This window comes from Oryza sativa, chromosome 3, assembly GCF_034140825.1.
Source record: "Oryza sativa Japonica Group chromosome 3, ASM3414082v1".
Taxonomy (NCBI): domain Eukaryota; kingdom Viridiplantae; phylum Streptophyta; class Magnoliopsida; order Poales; family Poaceae; genus Oryza; species Oryza sativa.
The window spans coordinates 1,866,691-1,886,672 of NC_089037.1; the positions used below are offsets into that span (position 1 = coordinate 1,866,691).

At 43.2% G+C, this 19,982-nt stretch overlaps 4 protein-coding genes across 4 annotated transcripts; 3 read left to right on the top strand and 1 right to left on the bottom strand.

The window, feature by feature from the left end:
• Positions 1–1,644: 1,644 nt before the first annotated feature.
• LOC4331519 (chitinase 11-like) lies at positions 1,645–3,004 on the top strand. Its single transcript, NM_001417178.1, has 3 exons — positions 1,645–1,991; positions 2,094–2,205; positions 2,362–3,004. Exons 1-3 carry the CDS (start codon positions 1,712–1,714, stop codon positions 2,738–2,740), a joined length of 771 nt encoding a protein of 256 aa, NP_001404107.1. The 5' UTR covers positions 1,645–1,711; the 3' UTR covers positions 2,741–3,004.
• Positions 3,005–3,573: 569 nt separating this feature from the next.
• On the bottom strand, positions 3,574–5,463 carry LOC4331520 (NAC domain-containing protein 22-like). Its single transcript, XM_015774688.3, has 3 exons — positions 5,149–5,463; positions 4,760–5,046; positions 3,574–4,267 (listed from the first exon to the last, which is right to left on the bottom strand). The coding sequence occupies exons 1-3, from the start codon at positions 5,336–5,338 to the stop codon at positions 3,794–3,796; spliced, it is 951 nt and encodes a 316-aa protein (XP_015630174.1). The 5' UTR covers positions 5,339–5,463; the 3' UTR covers positions 3,574–3,793.
• A 6,558-nt stretch (positions 5,464–12,021) lies between these two features.
• Positions 12,022–12,721, top strand: LOC4331521 (uncharacterized). Its single transcript, XM_015774691.3, has one exon. The coding sequence runs from the start codon at positions 12,105–12,107 to the stop codon at positions 12,450–12,452; it is 348 nt and encodes a 115-aa protein (XP_015630177.1). The 5' UTR covers positions 12,022–12,104; the 3' UTR covers positions 12,453–12,721.
• Positions 12,722–14,498: 1,777 nt separating this feature from the next.
• On the top strand, positions 14,499–19,580 carry LOC124459650 (uncharacterized). The gene is made up of 11 exons (NM_001402034.1): positions 14,499–15,113; positions 15,390–15,481; positions 15,621–15,814; positions 16,298–16,337; positions 16,503–16,584; positions 17,741–17,818; positions 17,913–18,038; positions 18,313–18,434; positions 18,787–18,826; positions 19,019–19,093; positions 19,183–19,580. The coding sequence occupies exons 1-11, from the start codon at positions 14,839–14,841 to the stop codon at positions 19,352–19,354; spliced, it is 1,296 nt and encodes a 431-aa protein (NP_001388963.1). The 5' UTR covers positions 14,499–14,838; the 3' UTR covers positions 19,355–19,580.
• Positions 19,581–19,982: the final 402 nt, after the last annotated feature.

Sequence of the window (19,982 nt, forward strand, 5' to 3'; positions counted from 1 at the left end):
ATGGGTGGTCTTTATAGCTATCGGTAGCTTATCATATGGCTCTTCCTAATGCCACCTCCCACAATGGTAAAGGTACCCATATAGAGTTATAAGGACTGTTTTTTGGCCACATTGTGGATGCCCTCATGGTAGTACATTTCTTCAATAATTTATGCTCGGTTATACAAACTTTTGTAACCCCAGATCGAATACAGGAGAGGCGACCTCAAATCCTTTTTTTTACTTAAAAAGGTAGAAAGGCTTTACCTTATAACCATTTTACTAATGGTGAATCAAAGATTAAAAAAGGGTGAATAGCTAATTTAGTCCCTCAAGTTTCAGCGAAGGCTCAATTTGGTCCTTCACGTTTCATTTTATCCACATAGATCCTTCAAATATTTGTTTTGTCTTGAAATCATCCTTGGGTCCACTTAATATGCCATATGGCTATTTCTAGTCAATATTTCTATTAGAAAATGTCATTTTTGCCCTTAATTTGTATACATCTATATACTAGAAAAGAGAAAGCCAACATAAATAAACAACATTACAGATCTACTTCCCATTATTTCGACATGTGCACATGAAACTTAAGCAATTGCTATCGTATACACTTGCTAGTACATAATTTTTTTTCGTTTTACATAATATACTATGTATTATCTATAAAAAATTCAAGCATGCAATTTCTCTCTTATATATGTGAATGATGAGGGGTATAAGTGTCATTTATGAAGAGAGTTGTTGGTTCAAGGATAAGTTTGAACTAAAATGAAAACTTGAAGGATTAATATGGATAGATTGAAACATCAAGGACTAAACTGAGTCTCAGATGAAACTTGGAGGACCACTTTAGCTATTCACCCATTAAAAAAACAAAAGTAGGAGAACACAGGGAGAACAGTAGAGGGGTAAAAAATTAAGGGCAGAGAAACAAACAGAGCAACAGAAGGAAAAGGTAGAAAGATAGAAAAGAAGAAAAAAAAAGACAAAGGGGCTGGGAAACAGCCCTAAAATTAACTCAGCTTGTTCATCCATTGATGGATAAGATCGCGACTGTTGTTTGCGACACGGTGCTTCCAAAGACTGAGGTCTTCTTTGATGTGGTGTATAAGCTGTGAAAGCCGTATAAACTTTCATTCCGGAATGTTAGTTGCACGATTCCGAGCCTTCCAAAGGGTGTGCACGCACGCGGCAAAGCAAATTGGCCAGCCAGGTTGCAGCTGGTTCGGGGCTGTATCGTCATGACAGTCTCGACGACCTCAAGTCTTCAGTCTTCTCACTGCTTTGGTCTTCGGCATTGGCAGTGTCCCGGTCTAGTTCCTGAAAAAAGTTATAAGTTAGGGGAAAGTTGTAAGTTCAGAAAAAAAAAGTTAAAAGTTTATATGTGTAGGAAAGTTTTTGATGTGATATGATATAATGGAAAGTTAAAAATTTAGGGTAGTTAAGGGTTAACTAAACACGGCCCAAGCTGCCGCGTGCATACGCCATGCTATGCTCCAAATGCTCGCGGTCGCTGTTGCACTGAATGTGCCGTCCTTGACGGGCTCATCTAGCTCGTACGGTTGCATGTACATCGTTTGAGTTCAATCGGACGGAGTGATCGAGCCGACCATCTCGCGCGATACTGTCGTATATAAAGCCGTGCCGTGCGCTCTGCAGTCTGCAGTCTGCACACACGATCGAGAAACACAATTGACAGTACAGAATTTGTAAGTTGTTGATTTGCGCCATGAGAAGGCTTCTCCCGCTCGCCGGCGCCACGCTGCTGATCGCGGCGGCCGGCGGCGCCAGCGGGCAGCAGGCGGGTGTTGGGTCGATCATCACGCGGGCGATGTTCGAGTCGATGCTGAGCCACCGTGGGGACCAAGGTTGCCAGGGCGCCTTCTACACCTACGACGCGTTCATCAAGGCCGCCGGAGATTTCCCTAGATTCGGCACGACCGGCAACGACGAAACGCGCCGGCGCGAGCTCGCCGCTTTCTTTGGCCAGACCTCCCACGAAACTACAGGTAGTACTCACTACTCACAAGCTAGTCACAACCTTCACAGTTCAGATCACTTAATTTCTTCTGTTTTTATTTGCAAATTAAACGGATTACTCCATACAAAAGGTGGATGGGCAACTGCTCCTGATGGACCCTTTGCTTGGGGATACTGCCGGGTGAACGAGATCACGCCGTCGGACCCGCCCTACTACGGCCGAGGACCCATACAGCTTACTCAGTACGTTCATAAAAAAAAACCGCACACAAACAGTTCTAAGTTATTGCAACACATATCGTCTCATGCAATGAAATCTATTACTACTAATCTACAAATAATCAATGGATCCACCAAAATAAATCTGATATGATGCATGCTCTCGTATGTATTATGCAGTAAGTACAACTACCAGCTAGCCGGGGACGCGTTGGGTCTGGACCTGGTGAACAACCCCGACCTGGTGTCAAGCGACCCCGTGGTGGCGTTCAGGACGGCCATCTGGTTCTGGATGACGGCGCAGTCACCCAAGCCGTCGTGCCACGACGTAATCACCAACCAGTGGACGCCGTCCGGCGATGACCGTAGCTCCGGGAGGCTCCCCGGCTACGGCATGGCCACCAACATCATCAACGGCGGTGAAGAGTGCGGCAAGGGCTACTCCACCGACAACGCCAAGGACCGGGTCGGCTACTACAAGAGGTACTGCGACATGTTCCGCGTAGGATACGGAGATAACATAGCCTGCAGGGACCAGAAGCCCTACGGAGGAGGTTAAGCACTGGAGACGATCGACTGGGAGTACGTCGTCATAAGCGGATTCTCCTAGTGCTAGTACAGCTGCTGGTTGCTTGCTAATGGCTAGCTTAGCCTTCGCGTACATACGTATATGTACGTGATACTAGTACGAATAAAGCTAGCAGAGAGCGTTCGCGGATATCATGTAACAGATATGAGTATATGACACATGGTCGCTTATCTCACATGTTATTGTGAAATAATATTATTACTGGTGGAACGATGCCCCTAGTTAAACTGATCGTGTGACCGGTATCTGTGTTAATTTTCTTCAATTGCTTTCGCATCTCAGCTCCCACGGCGATAAGCGATCATGAGCTAGCGCTGTCTCTGCCGCGCGCTGCACTCGCCGTACGTACAAGCCCAACGCCAAAGTTGCCGCTTGGCGCCGCGCACCTAACTGGATCTATCTCCCCCAACCACCGAAACAGGAGGCGAGAGTCGCGAAGACTGGATCGGGGGAGCATATCGATCAGTCTTCTGCTAGTGCTACATCAAACATATTTTACTTGCAAGTGTCTTTGACAAACTCAAACTCGTACAGCGCTCCGAAGGTTGTCAAAAGCGAATATTGTTTGCGCAGAAATTTTGGCCCATTGGGTGAGTAGTGTCCCCTGCGGGCTGTGGTCCGAATCAGCCACCAGTTTGTTTAGCGGGCTTCTCCGCGCACAAAATTTGGCCCATACATCTTTCTTGTATTGCTGGGTTCCTAGGATCTGTTGTTTCGATCTGTTATAATCGGTGCACAAAAAATTGGCGGCGCAAACATGAATATAAAGTTCTTGAATCATAGTCTTATAAGAGATTCTAGCATTGTCAAGTCAGAAAGCATCATATTATCTTGAGAGAAGACCAAAAGATTGATTGATATCTCGGTGCTACTACTATATGTACAATCGAATCCACAGCTAGCCATTCTACGCTACTTGTTCTTCGTCGACGGGTGATTTGATCTCTTGCTCTTGCACATGCATCTGGAGATCGTGATCGACTCCTCTTGCTTCGATGCACAATGTAATTCTCTGCCCCTTGCTTAGTAGTAGAGCAGATGGGCGTAGGGAGACAGGCAGTGCTGGTCCTGCCACGGGCTGCGCAGCTGCGTCAGGAACGGGTCCTGCAGCCAGTCCATCGCCGGAAGCTGCAGGCTCGGCAGCTGGCTCACCGCCGGGAGCTGTAGGCTCGTCGCCGACGCCACCGTGACCGTGACGTCTGCTTCTTCCTTCTTGGCTTCCCTTGGTGCGCCAGCGCCGCCGTTCTTGCTGCTGCTGCCGGACGGCGCCGCCGACGAGGATGAGGACTGGATCAGGAAGCCGCTGTCGTGGACGTCGTCCGACGAGAAGTAGTCGTCGCCGGTGGAGGCGGAGGCGTCGTGGACGAGGGATGCTCTCGTCGCCGTGTAGTCTCCGTGACTTGATCCTCTCTGCATCTCTTCCATTGCCGAGGCTCTCTGCTCCAGCTCCTTCAGTGGCGTCGCCTTCCGGTATATCTTGCAGAGCACCATGTCCTCCTGCCGCCAAACACAGTGTGAGAAAAATCCAAGTTAAAATTGTACTACTAGTGGAGTATTTGTTCTCTGGAGTAAATTTACATGTACAATGGTAAAAATCAAGGCAGTCAACTCCCAAGTCAACCGTGTCAATTCTTAATTCTTAATGCTTGGTGCGCTTTCGTGGAATATCTACATCATTGATACTGCAAGTCTACTGGGACAACGACTACATTGCACCCCATTTTCACACCAAAAACAACCAAATTAATGAGAGCATTCACTGCCAATGTACTAATACTCTAATACTAGTACTACATATGACATGATCATTGTTCGTTCAAAAAAGAAATAAATGACATGATCATTCTCACTTCATTCCGATCATTTTTTTTGTGACCATTTTAAGAATTCAGTAGTACTAATATTTTGCGATCACTTAAAGGATTCGTTCTAATAATTAACTCTGCAACTGATTGTTCTTGTTAATTGCTAAGAGAGCATTAGTTTAACCTTGGGAGGCGGCGCGGCGGCGCGGGCGGCGCCGTAGTCGGGGAGGCGGTACTCGTTCATGACCCAGTCCGTCTTGGTGCCGCGCGGGGCGCGACCCTGGTAGAAGACGAGCGTCTTCTTGAGCCCGATCACCCGCTTCGGGTCGCCGGAGCTCCGGATCGCCCTGTCCGACCCCGTCGCCTTCCAGAACCCGCGCTCCGTCGTCCGGTTCGGCCGCCCGCCGTTCCCGGCCTTCCTGTCCCGCGGCACGAAGAAGTACCACTCCCTCTCCCCGATCTTCGCCATGCCTGCACATTTTTACAAGAAACACACACATCATCATCATCAGATCATCCAGCTCAAACACTGTCTCCGTTCTTGCTGAACTCTCACTGTGTGTTGGTGTTTACCTGGGAGGTCCCAGGGATCATGGCGGTAGATGTTGAGGGTGCCGATGATGTTGAAGTGGAGCTTCTTGCCTAGGACGACGCGGGAGAGGTAGAAGTCGAGGAGCTCCTCCTCCGTGGGGTGGAAACGGAAGCCCGGGAGGTCCTGCTCCACCTCCATGGACGGCCCAGCCACAGCCACTGCCGCCGCCATTGATGACAGTGTGCTCTGCTCGCTCGCTCGCTCGCTCTGCTCCAGGTGGTGGTGGTGGTTGCCTCTGCACTTGGCTTGCCGATCTTGATTTTTACTGGAGACGATGGACGAGGTGAGGTGGAGATGGTTGTGGATGTGGAGGCAACGAGCTTATATAGAAAAGAAAGGCATTGCATTGCTTGAATACTTTAACGCGGTTTCATGGAGAAAACCGGTCGCAATTTCTTAGCACTGGTGACAACGACCAGTGCAGTCTCCAGTGCTTGGCTTCAGTAGTAGTAAAAAATAATCTGGGCGGCTTAACAGTAAAATTTATTTAACTGTATTTAATTTGGAGGGTTTTGCTTATTTGTGAGTGTGCATTAGGAGACTTGTCAGGTCACACAAATTGACTCATTTTTCACTCACCTGAAACATATGGCATTATGGCCTATTCATTCCCTTTTGCTGTGCCGAATATTTATGAGTAACTCTCCAATTTGGCTGCTGGGGTGAGAGTTATTCCACAGTTTTAAATTTGAAAACGATATCTGTTTTACATAATTTTTTTTACAAATAATCTGTTTTACTCAATAATTGAAGTGCAATCATTTCTGCAGGCATTCTCTCGGTTTATTTATTGGTCTTCATGTTTTACTACTTGATTAAGATCGTTTAGAATTTTCGTGATTCGCATAAGAAATTAAGTGTTCCTTACGAAGTTCATGTCGTCCGAGAATGTAACTTTCTCAACAGGTGGAGGTAATTAGCCATGATATCGTCTAAATGAGTAATTTAATTTGTGATTTTTTTTGCATAACTTGTCATTAATTACTACTACCTCCATATTAAAATATAAGAGATTTTGTCCACGTAGATAAATAGTCTACATGTAATCAATGGTGTGTGAACGTTGCATAATTGTATTGTGTTTGTATCAGTGGGGATTTTTTTTAGAAAACTCATAAAGGATCTACCATGCAAAATTTCAACAAGCTGGATATCTACATACTTAATTAGACTTTCTGCTGTAATTCCACAATAAACTTCAGCCTTGTCATCGGATCATATAATTAAATGATACCATGTTAACTAAACCAATATGTAACACTGCATGGTCTTATTAATTAGGCGATTATATATTGTTGAGCCTCTCGAAACTGTGACCGGACTAGATCATATACGATGTCCACATCAATGGAATATTGGACTTGGTATAAGCTTGTCGGATAGAGATTGCGACCAATTCCAAAATTAAAGATGTCATTGTCATGTACTACATTCTTTTCTGTTTCTCTTCGAGATACCGCGCTAACCTATAGTTATAAAGTTGAATGATAGTAATATGAAACCCTAATTTATTCCTTCTTAAGAAAAGGAAGAAGAGAGAGTAACGTCTGGTTAATCTTGCTGTATTATTCCGGGAAAGGCGGCCACATCTCATTTTACTTGCACACTTTTGTTTGCTGAAGGGTTGGCGCAGCATGATCTTCGTCTGACTAATCTGTTAAGAAAAACAGCTTATTGTTAAAGATTTTAAACATGTTTTTGGACTTAAAGTTGCCGAGGATCTTCGATACACTTACAAAGGATCATGGAGCATTGCAGATCAATATAGAAGTAGGACAAGTGTAATTACCATCAGATTACCATTTTCATGCGTGCATAGTAGTACTTGTGGTCTAATTAATTGCCTCTTTTTTAAGGTAGCATCACGGCAGTCCTACCTTTTAAACATGTGGTATGTGACATCTAGAATACTTTTCTTTTCAATGGGCAGAAAAACGACTGGAGAGATTATCTGTTGATCAGGCATCCCCAATGTGAATTTGAACTAAGCAATTTAATGATGAACAGGCAGAACAGAAACTGTTGGTCAGTTCCACGTTTTACCGATGACTTGATGGTCTCCCAACATCTATCTGGAAAGCAAAACAGGTAATGAGGTTTCCATTTTATCCCTGCTTTTACCTTCCCTTTCACTTTCTTACGGGAGACTGGAGTTAAGTCAGAACGAAAAATTACTTCAATTTCAGGTAAGAGACTAGAATTACTGTACCATGAAAGGTGCGATAACAGAAAGAAGAGTCACAAGCCACAGTGTCGTGGCTTCGACACCATGTCACCCTTGCGTTTGGTCCATTTGAGAGGATTGCAACAATCAGATCTTCAATCAGCAAAGGATTGGAAATCCCGGACCAATGATCGTTAGCAGGTTCTCATAGGTTGTTCATATTCTCTAATAAACCAAAACGGCTTCTTAGAGATAAAAATTAATTTATAGGTAAAATTTTTATATGTATGTTAGCGTCTTCAGAGTTAATGCTGAAAAAGAAACTACGTTGAAAATGTCTTAACATCAACTTTAAAATTAAGTTTGAAAATTAAAAGTTTGGCTTTGGCTATGACTTATTAGGGCACCAATGGGGCTCTTAGCCGGTGATTAGGGGCCTGTTTAGTTTCCAAACAAAATTTTTCATGCTGTCACGTCGAATGTTTGGACACATGCATAGAGTATTAAACGTAGACGAAAAAAAACCAATTACACAGTTCGCCAGGAAATTGCGAAACGAATCTTTTAAGCCTTATTGTGCCATGATTTGACAATGTGGTGCTATAGTAAACATTTGCTAATGACGGATTAATTAGGCTTAATAAATTTGTCCCGCAATTTTCTGGCGGAATCTATAATTTATTTTGTTATTAGACTATGTTTAATACTTCAAATGTGTGTCTGTATATCCGATGTGACAGGTAAGGGCAAAAATTTTTTTCCAACTAACGCCGCGTTTAGTTCTGAAGTTTTTCTTCAAACTTCCAACTTTTTCATCACATCAAAACTTCCGTCTTTTACGTCACATCGTTTCAATTTAAACCAAACTTTTAATTTTGATATGAACTAAACAAAGGCTAAACAAGCCCTAGGTTTTGGAGGTCAGCCATCAAGCTCGTTTGAGAACTCCAGTGAGGCAGCGACTAGTAGACATGAAATTTTTCAGCCTTTTCGACCTTAGCTAGCTAACTATAGGTGTGTGGCTGCCTGTCGCGTTTTGGTCATCTTGACCGACTTTGAACAAAGACTGCATGCATATTCATCATGAAAAGGACTAGTGTGACGAACCTAACGAATTCCTAGTGGACCAACCAAAGGCCCCATCGTTTGTCTTTTTTCTTGACAAGCCAAAACAGCTTATTAGAGAATAAAAATAAATTTATAGGTAAAAATTTTATATATGTGTTCTTGGTGACTTAAAAGCCAATGCTGTAAAAGAAACTACGTTGAAAATATCTCAAAATTAATCTCAAAATTAAGTTTGAAAATTTAAATTTTGACTTTTTTTTAGCTGTTTAGGTCATCCGTGGGAGCAAAAGAGCTTATATAGTTTCTCACTGTTTGACAGCGACATTACACGCATTGGGTGGGTCGTGACAAAAATATTTGAACAAAACTCGGTTCCTACTAGTTATGTGTACAAACACCGATCACAACTGACAGGACAGAAAGGATGAAATAATTTCCTCATGAAACGGTCAGAGTTCCTGAATTTCAGCAAGAATTCAGACGGGATAAGGCGATCGGAGTTTTCCTAGCTACTTCCTAAAGTTATAACAGGCAAAGCGCATGAAGGTTTATGGTGTATAAACAACATGTAAGTTAGGCAAATGCCTGGGAAGTCATGCATATGAGAATATGATTCTAGTAGCTCTTGTGCTTAACTTGGTAAGGAAAAATGTGTCTAATGCATGCCTGTGTGAATGTCCTGAACAGATATAAACAGAAGACTGCATGCTGATTGGTTCCATATATAGCTCTCACAAAAAAAAATATAATCACTAATGTAAAGAGAATATGAAAGCATGCGTAGTATTAGACGTAGTTTCTAGAGTATAATCAACGGGAGACGGATTTTTTTTCCTGAGGACATATTCCCTTTTTTAATGTCATTTAAAAATTCTTCAAAAAAATTAAAATCTTTTGATACGATAAATCAATATGTGATGTTCATTCCACAAACATGCAAATTCAAATTTGATTTATATAATTAGAAACGAAAATAATAATTTTGACTATGAATTGTACGTTCTATTAATAGTTAAATTTATTTAATTTTTCTACTTGTATTAAGTTAAATTTAATCCTACATGTTTGTTTAGTGACATATTACATATTGATCTATCTTACTATTTTTTAAATTTTTAGTGATATTTTAAGCGACATGAAAAAGGAGAGAACATCCTTTCAAGAGATAAATAGACTTTCCTTAGCTTGTTAGTACAGTTCAGTAGTGCCAACCACAGGACCACTTATACATATGCATATCTAAACTGTTTATTACTAACTAAATAAAATCATTTATAGTAAAACTTTTATATATGTGTTCGTAGTGATTGAAAAGTAATCGATAAAAAATCCACAAAATCAACTTTAAAATTAGGGTAAAATATGTAAAATTTGATTCACGTTGATAATAATTACCTGAAGGTATAAAAATTAATATAGAATTTAGATATCTTAAGATACTTTCTCAATGATTTAAAATTTCTCTTAGAACTAAATTTTAAATTTAAAGTTTGGTTTATAAGCATAAAATAAGCGAAACGATAGGCTGCCTGTCATAACGAAGTACGTTGATGCATTTTCTGTGGTTTGGCTAAGAAAAATAACGTGCTTAGTTAGGCATCACGCGGCCTTTTCTTTTCCTGTTGAAACTAGTAGTGAATTTGAAGGTTGCATTACACTGACAGACAGTCAAGTACCGTACCACTCTTTCTCGTTCTTTCCTTGACCGGTTCAAATGTACTGTGCCGGTACAAACAAACAAACGAACAAAGTATGAATTCCAAGCCTCTAGGTTCTAACTACTCATCCATCACATAAAAAAACAATAACTTGAATTCCAAATCCATGACCATGAAGATATCCTTTCATGCATTCACACATTTCAGGACCTCCTTTGGAATAGGGGAATTGTTAGAGGATTATACAATTCCAACTAATTAACGGCATGGTACGCTGTCAATTGTTCGGTACTACTCCATGTCCATGTCCATGTCCATGTCCAGCAGAAATTAAGTCATGTCAGTTTCAGTGCTCTTTGTTAGACTACTGTATTTTGTAAGCACTCAACACTAACCACAAGAGTAGCAGAGACCTTGGTGGTGGACTACTCCGCGTGAAAGTCAGTAGGCCGGCCGTTAGTGTACAAGAGATTTGCTTGATTTTCCTCTGCATGTCCGGTTGTCCACCCTCTGAAATGGGGAACAGAGACAGTAGCCATAGACGTCTCGTCAACGCAGAGGCGAGGCGACCATTCAAGTCGAGTCGTCCACCGAGGAGACCACACACCTCATCTCCCTGATCAATTGGCTGAGCAGTTCGCTATAGCCAGTGCTTGTTCCATTTTAAAATATAAGAGATTTTAAACGTGGATATAACATATTATAATATTTTTATTTAAATTCGTAATATTAAAATATATCTTATTTATTTAAAATTATTTATATTTTGGACGGAGGGAGAGCTAGGTTTGCGGAAATTTTCAATAGCCTCATGGGCAGACAAGTTAAAGCAAGTTATCTAAGAGAAAAGGTTAAAGTAGTTACAGTCACATTATAAAGTTCTGTTAAACAACTTGCAGCAGATTCGGCCCATCTGCAAAGTGCCATTGTTAAGCAGCATATACTAATACTCCTACTATGTGATTTGCTATTTGACGCGTGGGCCTACTAGCCGTACGAAATAAAGTCGTATTGGACGCGTAGCTATGTTGCTTCTACGTCTGCTTCGTCATGGTTCGTTTCGTTCGTACGCAGGGAATCAAGCATATGATAACCACTGGAATAGTAACGGTAATAGCAATGGCTAGAGGGAGCTCCAGTGGCCTGTGCGAAGCATACGGAATCCGAATAGCAGCAACCTCCTTCAGAGATAGACGTACTGTACGTACTTGCCATCAACTAAGCAGTTTCAGTGAAACTTCCACCATGCTTTAATGCTTTGCCTGATCCCAGATTCCCAGACTTCAGTGCAACACCCGGGAAAATTCGGACTCGCCGCACTCGCTGCAACTCCTAGCATGTGTTTAGATTGGCCCAAAGTTTAGAATTTGGTTGAAATTAAAGACGATGTGACTGAAAAGTTATGTGTGTATGAAAGGTTTGATGTGATGGAAAGTTGAAAGTTTAAAAAAAAAAACTTTGGAACACACAGTAGCTCGCAAGGCGCCATTCCGCCGAATTGCTTAGGCAACAGGCTACTTGCATGGGAGTTCGTTTTTGCGTGTGCGATTCGGTGCGGTTGCGGCACCGGGCTTGATGGATTGGGTAGTGGCCGAGGCCGATGGCTCTCCGGCAATTTGTTCGGCCCAGCCGCGCGTGGCGAGACCGTGGGCGTGGGAGTTCACGCACGCAGGGAGCGGGTGTGGGTTGCCGGGCTAAAAAGCCGCCGGCAACAGCCACGTCCCGCCGCGCGTCGCACGTCCGCGCCACGAGGCACCGACCTATCCCCGCCTCGCGCGCCAAGCGCTCCACGCGCCGCCCAGCGCCGCAAGGCCCGCAAATACGTGGATCCCCCACGGCGCAACGCCGCAAATAATTTACCCGCACGCAAGCCTGCACGCGAACGTTCGCGACACTTCGTACCAATCCATTGTCCGTCGAACGCCAGAACTATTTAACCAAGACCAGGCGCGCGAAGAGCGAACGACGCTATAGCTTCAGCTACGTAGCCGTTGTTCATCACTCACTCAACTCAGCTCAGTAGTCAGTGCGTACTAGGGACCGATCGATGGAGAAGCTGGTGCCGAACACGAAGAAGGCAATGGAGGACAAGGAGGAGAAGCCCAAGGTGCCTTCGAGCGACCCGGACCTCGTCGACCTCGTCGCCGGCGAGCAGCCGCAGCTGCAGCGGGAGCACCAGCCGCCCAACATCTCCGAGATGAAGCCGCTGACGCGGGAGGCGTACGGCGGCGGGATGTACGCCAACGAGGGGCGGAGGGACCCGACGCGGCCGCGCGCCAGCGCCACGCAGAGCGCCGACGGCCCGGAGGAGGCCGCCGTCAGGCCCAAGCACGCGCCGCCGCCGTCCACCGGCGACCGCGACCTCGACATCACCGGCCAGTCCTACATCCAGTAGTTTGTTGTGTGTGTCCGTGCCGTGACGGTGTATGCGTGTAGTCAGGCAGTTTGGTCCGGAACAAAGATGTGCATAGGTCGTTCCACGCTGTAACGAATAAATGTAAGTTTACTTGCTGTAATTTGGCCCAATAAGGCTACCGGCCTACCAACCGGAGATCGTTAGTCTTGGCCTACTAACTCTTATGGACCTTGCCAATGGGCTAATCTGACCAAGTGCCCATGGATCATAATAAAGTCACGAGGAACCTCTCTTATCAGCCCGCAAAATTTTACCGTTTTCATCCCTTAATATCCTTTAATATAATTAATATCCCTTAATATAAAGGATTTTGATATTTTGCTTGCACTATTTAACCATTCATTGTATTTTAAAAAATTATATAAATATATAAAAAAAAGTTGTGCTTAAAAGTACTTTGATAATAAAAAGTACTTTGATAATAAAGTAAGTCACAAATAAAATAATAATAATTTTAAATTTTTTAATAAGATAAATGGTTAAACAATATAAATAAAATATCAAAATCTCTTATATTAAGATACAGATATGGTAATTTTTAAATGATTTTGAAGTTTTGTTTTCATTATGCTTTATATTTTCACCACTACCTAGCTAAAATAAATCTTACTAAAATAAACGTTTGGATGACACAAAACATTTTAACTGGATAGATGCTGCCACTTTTCCACGACAACAACGTAAGCTGCCATGGCCACGGCAGAGGCCCGCGGAACCACAGCCAAGCGTAGATAGCCTCCAAAATTCTCGACGGTAACACGCGTGTCACCGTGTCAGTGTCTCCACGGTCAATGCTTATCCAGTATATCTATCCAAAGCCGGGGAGGTAGGAGACATGTTCCACGGCGCCGCGCCATCTGCACCGGCCGCGCTGAGCCACGAGTTACCTCAGCACCTGGCCGCGCTTGTGGCGGGAGCCGGCCGTTTCACTCTCGCGTGCGCGTGACGTGGACGATCCGTGGCCGCTAGACACGCGAGTCGCTTTTCCACGTAGCCTTTTGTCGCGACGGTCTCTGGCCTGGTCCTGATCGGGTTCAGTAGAGCCGCCTGGTTGGTCGCCACTTGGGACAGGAGCGCTTTTTGTCCACATGCTGTGACTTTGCGTGGAGCCACGTAAGATAGACCAGGCCATGTGATCCGTGATCAGTGCTATACTATGCTTTAGCGTACGTGATTTATGGAATTTAATTTTATGATATAATATATATGATTTTAAAAACATTATTTTAGTATACCATCTTATTGTCAGAAGTTGAAGGTTTAACCCATCACACATTTTCTTAAGTTCTTTTCTTTTTATTTTTGAGACTTTTTGGTTGTATGCTCACAGGCAGAGATCAGAGATACAATCCATTTCTATTATTTAAAAATTTTTACTTTATTTTCATTTATAATTCTAATGAATTTTAGCATTGTAAAATTTAGTTGAAAAATAGACTAAACAAATTCTTATCATTGTTTTCTTATGAAGTTTTAGAAAATCCCAAAGCTTCCACTGTTAAAACTCTACATAAGACTTTAAACTGAAGTCTGACACTATCAAAATTTAATCCCACCAAAATATAGCAAATGGTACCGCCATTTGTAATACTAAATATTGGTAAGGTTAAAAATTACAACAAAGTAAAAAGCCCAACGTGCGTATATAGGGACCAGTGTCGCGTGATAATAATAATTTTATCTTTGCTAGTGTGCGTGAGACACAAGCAGCACAAGACATGGGACGGGGTCTTCTAGTAGGAGTGCCAAAACAATTTGAGCTCACGTCTTGGGATTCCACTACCGATTTTAAACTGCATTTTCAGATAAAGTGTGTGAATTATCACAAACAAAATAAAATGCTTTTTTTCATTAGTTTCCAGAAGAGTAGGGGAGAGAGGCTGGCCAACTTGTTGGGCCGGGCCGACCGTGCGGCTCCCTGCGTACCGATCACCACAAACTTAGCACACGGTGGCATCCTTGCGGTGGGCCCACATCGGGGGGTCCCCTCCTGATTACTGCCAATCTTGACTCCCACCGACAAGCGGGACCCACCAGCATCCTTCGTCTTCTTCCCAAGCCCCATGTTCTTCTCCTTCCTCCTCATCGCCACTCCTCTCCCCCACCTGCAAAGATCTCCCACCCCTAAACAAATCCAAATAAAAGCCCCGAAAAAAAAGGCTTGCTCATTTATGTCTCCTCATTTCCGCGAGCTGATTCGCAATCAATCGCTCTCTCGCTGGTTCGGATGATGCCCGCGGTTTCCCTCTTCGCCACCGCCCCTTTAAAACCCTCCCCCTCGCCTCCGGGCTCCCACCACCGCCGCCACTGAGCCAGTCCGCCGCCGCCGCCGCCGCTCCTGAAGCCCTCGCCGTGGCATGAGAAGATGGCCGCGTGCTCCAGGGGGCTCGTGGCGCGGCCGTTCGATCTGACCGCGAGGGGGGCGGCGCACTGGCCGTGCCCCGCCCCGCGACGCCGCGCGATCCGATGCTGCTGCCGCGCGCAGCAGGAGCCGCGGAGGCGCCTCTCCAAGGCCGCGGCGGCCGCGCCGGAGCGCACCGAGGAGTGGCGCATCGACGGGAACAAGCCCGCCGCTGCCGCCCGGGGCAGGCGTCGCGCCAGCCTCACCGCAATGCCGTCACTCCCCTTCCCTTCTCCTCGGTACGTGCACGGCGGCTCGTCACTGAACATGGCCCATTTTTCTGCCTTATCCAGTCAGGCCTCGCATTTGCCACTTACAGTAACATGTTGTCTAATCATTCCAACATATGGATTGTTTTTTGCTTTATGCTGAATTGTCGTAGTGACAAGTTAATGTGCCAATGCTTTTGACACACGCTTTATGTAGTGGAATAAACCGTACCTTTCTGCTGTTGCACGAATGCTCTTTGTTCAGAGAATGAATTTTGATGGTAGACTTTGTTTTCACTAGTATAGTTCTAGGAGGCAGTGGAAACAACAGAATTTCTATCCACGGTGCACGCCAAGAGGGCCAGCTCCTCAATCCCGTGATACTCCGCCGAAGAGAGGTGGGTTCCTTGCTGATACTTCCAAATTTTGTGATAGACATAGTGTACTCCAAAAGGAAACACCCGACCCGCAGTTCCAAGTGTATTTTTCAGCTTTGCTAAGGAAATGCATTTGTTTTCTTTGCCACCTGCCTTATAGACACTGGTATTGCTAGTGAGAAGGAATGGGGAATCAACCTTCTGGATGAAGCAGTCAAGGAGTCTGGGACAAATGAAGATGGAAGCACCTGGTACAGGGAGAGTGGAGACGATCGTGGTGATAATGGGTACAGGTGTCGCTGGGCTAGGATGGGAGGACAGAGTCATGATGGTACCACTGAATGGAAAGAGACGGTATGTTCTTGTTGTTTTACCCTTAACTGATAATATTCTAGTACAAATTTATCAAGTTGTATACCTTTGTATGATGCACCTGAGTTAAGAGTTACCATCTCAGTTTTGTGCAAACACCACATTTTCGTATGAGAAGGATCTAGAAAAGATTTCTGGGATGTAGCCATTATATTCCAATGACTTCTTTATGTAACTTCTGATGCTAATGAGCTGTTGTTGATGCTTGTGGCACTAGTTAGAATCGAAGATATGTCTGCCATCCTGCAAGTTGCTTCGTGCTTGTTCCAATAGCTATAGCGCACTCTGCAATAGATCCAACTTGCACTTTCTTACTTGACTGAGAATAGGGATTTGGAATTATAATCTCCCAGGATTTCATAGGCCGTAGCTAACTCTTTTGGCACATTAATCAATGCTGGACAGAATTCTTGAGTTGTTAAAAAGATTTTTTCTAACAGATCTCAATAATTTATTATGTGGCAGTGGTGGGAGAAAAGTGATTGGACCGGATATAAGGAGTTAGGTATGAACATATCTTTATAATGAAGGCTCTGGTAGCAAATGGTCTTTGTAATTTGTTGTTAAATTTCCTAAGAATTCAGTTAATTTTCTTATTTATGTGTGCCCTTTTCCTTTTGCATATCTGATCAGCCGTCGTTGACTTTTCATTACAAATCTCTCACATTAGGTGCGGAGAAGTCTGGAAAGAATGGTGAAGGTGATTCTTGGTGGGAGAAATGGAAAGAAGTTCTTTACCAAGATGAATGGAGGTAAATTATTAGCATGCAAATTCATTTTTTTAATGATACTAGCTCCTTGCTTAAATAATACAAAAATACATAATCTCCACTGAATTTTAACTAATTTTGTCACCAAAAATAAGTTTACTGTTCTTTGTTTCTGCCTGCTGAAGAAAACAATTGTTTGGGGAGGGGGGGGGGGGAGGACAATTGTTGACCCCTTGGTTATACTTCTGTGAACAAAGAACTTTGATTGTGTTAAGCGCTTGGCGCTTGCAATTTCTTGTTGTCTGTTTGGAACAATTTTGTTTGACCATATATCCATGCTCTATTTACTTATATTTGAAATTTAGCACATTATTGACTGTTATTACCAGACATGGCTATACACTTCAACTTGGACTTTTGGACACATCATATGTGCACCAATTATCGATTAGCATGCATTATTTTCTTATTCCTCTTATGGCCTTCTAGTACCTTTGTTTGAAGGAAACTTGTTCTGTGGGCTCAACTGCTTTAGGATTGTTCAATTTAGTTTGAACAATAACTGTCTAGAACCAAAACAGCATAAGCTCTCCTGTGGATTGGGATATTTGACACGAATATCCAGTGAAAATCACAGTGCTGATTCATAAATTATCCTGTTCAGAGAGTAGTTCTAATTTCTAAACATACTGGGCACATAATATATTTCTGGCTTAGTGTTATGATCATAATGATCTGTACTTTTGAGTAAAGGTCCTGAATTCTCTTTAAGATAGGGAAATTAAAGCAAACTAGGTGATACCCCGCGCTTTGCTGCGGGATTCACGAATGAGTATATGTTAAATATTGTCGAAATGATGAAAGTTGAAATGTTAAAAAAATAATATGAGGAAGATGATTTGATACATACTTGTTGATCTCTATAATATAATATTATAGATGATATGTCATGCTTGCATGGGATTTAAAATAGGCTAGAATAGTAATTGCTAGTGAGTGAAAATGTGGCATGCTTGCATGGGATTTTAAATGGGTTAGAATAGTAATGGCTAGTGGATGATGATGTGGCATGCTTGCATGTTTAGCTTTAGCTTTAGTGGGTACCAACTATATAGAAAGTATAGATTAGTTAATAAATGACCATCTAGCACAACATTGTAAACTGTAGATCATAACATGATTTACATTGTGCAAACAGCAATCTTGCAAGAATAGAGAGGAGCGCTGAAAAGCAAGCGAAATCAGGAGCAGAAAATGCTGGGTGGTATGAAAAATGGTGAGAGTTATCTCAGGCTTTCGTTTAGGTTTGGTTGCAATTGTTCTGCAAAATATTTGCTTGAACTGTTGAAGTGTTCATGTTTCTTTCCTAGGTGGGAGAAATATGATGCCAAAGGCTGGACAGAAAAAGGTGCTCATAAGTACGGAAGATTAAATGAACAATCCTGGTGGGAGAGGTGGGGTGAACATTATGATGGCCGGGGTTTTGTATTGAAATGGTGAGCCTATATATATAGTGCTATTTTGCAGACTATTGTTATACTGTACTTTAGTTTATCTTCAAGCACTATACCATACACTTTACATTGTATTACATGTTTCTTATGCTGCGCGCATTGTGGCCTAAATTTGTAGTCTAGGTTGTGCATTTACATTGTGCATCATATTTGAGGCACAAGTTCTTTATACTTTTAATTTATTTGCCTGTTCAATCATGATTGGAACATCCGATGTATGTTAATTGGTAACCACTGCAATTCATTTGTATTACAGGACAGATAAGTGGGCAGAGACAGACTTAGGCACCAAATGGGGGGACAAATGGGAAGAGAAATTCTTTGCTGGAATTGGTTCTCGACAAGGGGAGACATGGCATGTATCCCCTGGTGGAGATCGTAAGTTTCATCGTCATTTATATATATGCACAGTATCCACCTTGATGATGGGCTTTGTTCTCTTTGGATGCTGGTATTAGGCATAAATGCTAAGCACCTTTGGACCTTTGATGCATAGAAAAAGTTTGCCTGCTGCATTGGCCGAAATTCACACTGGTGCAATCTATTGGAAGCTATGCTGGATATTTTAACATGTTGCTTTTATATATGAGCTGTATCTACTGTCTGCATACTCAGGTTTAGAAGTTAGATCCTGTTTATTGCATTGTTAAATGTGTGCACCGCTCGTAGTGTGACTTATGACTTATCTGATTTCCAATTGCCATCCACTTATCTGATTTGATACTTTCAGGATGGTCAAGAACTTGGGGAGAAGAGCATTTTGGTAATGGGTATGTTCCATCATGACGCTGGTCTCGCATTTGGTTTGACTGACACTTGACATTAATAAATGAATTGAAACCACATGGGCTTGTCCTTTTCTAATACACTATATGTCATTCTGCAATGGTTCTTCTTGCAACGATACTACCTGGCATTACAGTAGTAGCTTTCTTAGATACTGTTGTTCTCTTGTATTTCAGAAAAGTTCATAAATACGGCAAGAGCACAACTGGCGAGAGCTGGGATTTGGTAGTTGATGAGGAGACGTACTACGAGTAAGATTATGTCTTGTTTGGTTCTTCCAGACATCTTCGGAGTATTTTCAGATTTACAATTTGGCGTTGATCTGTGCATTGTCAATTAGGGCGGAGCCTCATTACGGATGGGCTGATGTCGTTGGAGACTCAACACAACTTCTGTCGATACAACCTGTCGAAAGGCCACCAGGAGTGTACCCAACTATTGACTTCAGCGCTTCATCTCCAGCTCCACCTTCGGATGATCCACCAGGCATGCCTCCTTCGCCTCTGGAATGAGTCATACCTGTGCCAGTACAAAAGAGAAGCTTTTCTGCATAGGTTTCCAATTTTGCCTGTAAGGGGAACATTCTTTGTAGAAAGGGGATCAACCGCAGTATTGCGTTCATTGGTTCATTCATTCTTTCGTAGCATGTTTTCCTTCCGCGGCTTAGCGTTTTATCGTTCCGGACTGCTGTTTGATCAATTAGGCGAAATAATCAGTGGCTCGCGATCATATTGTCTCTATGCTTATCCATGTGCATTTTTGCATAAAAGCTCCGTATAAATAACGGAGGAGAAAGCTCTCAATGATATCCACGCGTTTTTTAGCATTGCCTTGCGATGTGGACACCTCTGTTTGGCTGTTGGTTTGTGTGGCGAAGAGACGTCAACTTCGCCCTGCTGTTTCCATTTTCCTCGCATCCAGCTCCGGCCTGTCTGTCCTGCTTGTATCCAAGTGTGCTGCCGTGGACGAGGCTACTCGTTCACATTTGTGACTTTGAAGTCCAGATTGGCCTCTTGTGCAATTTAATTAGCCTGACTTGGGTTGCCAAAGTCTTAGCGTAGTCAAGCTCCCCTTGAAGACGCTAAGCTGCATGCATGGCTAACGTTTGTAGTCAAATTTCCATCGGTAATTTTGAAATTT

Excerpts from the sequence above, each read along its gene's own strand:
- LOC4331521 (XM_015774691.3), top strand. The coding sequence starts at position 12,105 with ATGGAGAAGCTGGTGCCGAACACGAAGAAGGCAATGGAGGACAAGGAG.
- LOC124459650 (NM_001402034.1), top strand. The coding sequence starts at position 14,839 with ATGGCCGCGTGCTCCAGGGGGCTCGTGGCGCGGCCGTTCGATCTGACC. Across the intron at positions 16,338-16,502 it reads GACCGGATATAAGGAGTTAG|GTGCGGAGAAGTCTGGAAAG; the intron begins GTATGAACATAT and ends CTCTCACATTAG. Across the intron at positions 18,827-19,018 it reads GAAGAGCATTTTGGTAATGG|AAAAGTTCATAAATACGGCA; the intron begins GTATGTTCCATC and ends CTTGTATTTCAG.
- LOC4331519 (NM_001417178.1), top strand. The coding sequence starts at position 1,712 with ATGAGAAGGCTTCTCCCGCTCGCCGGCGCCACGCTGCTGATCGCGGCG. Across the intron at positions 1,992-2,093 it reads GACCTCCCACGAAACTACAG|GTGGATGGGCAACTGCTCCT; the intron begins GTAGTACTCACT and ends TCCATACAAAAG. Across the intron at positions 2,206-2,361 it reads GGACCCATACAGCTTACTCA|TAAGTACAACTACCAGCTAG; the intron begins GTACGTTCATAA and ends TGTATTATGCAG.
- LOC4331520 (XM_015774688.3), bottom strand. The coding sequence starts at position 5,338 with ATGGCGGCGGCAGTGGCTGTGGCTGGGCCGTCCATGGAGGTGGAGCAG. Across the intron at positions 5,047-5,148 it reads TGATCCCTGGGACCTCCCAG|GCATGGCGAAGATCGGGGAG; the intron begins GTAAACACCAAC and ends AAAAATGTGCAG. Across the intron at positions 4,268-4,759 it reads CCGCCGCGCCGCCTCCCAAG|GAGGACATGGTGCTCTGCAA; the intron begins GTTAAACTAATG and ends GTTTGGCGGCAG.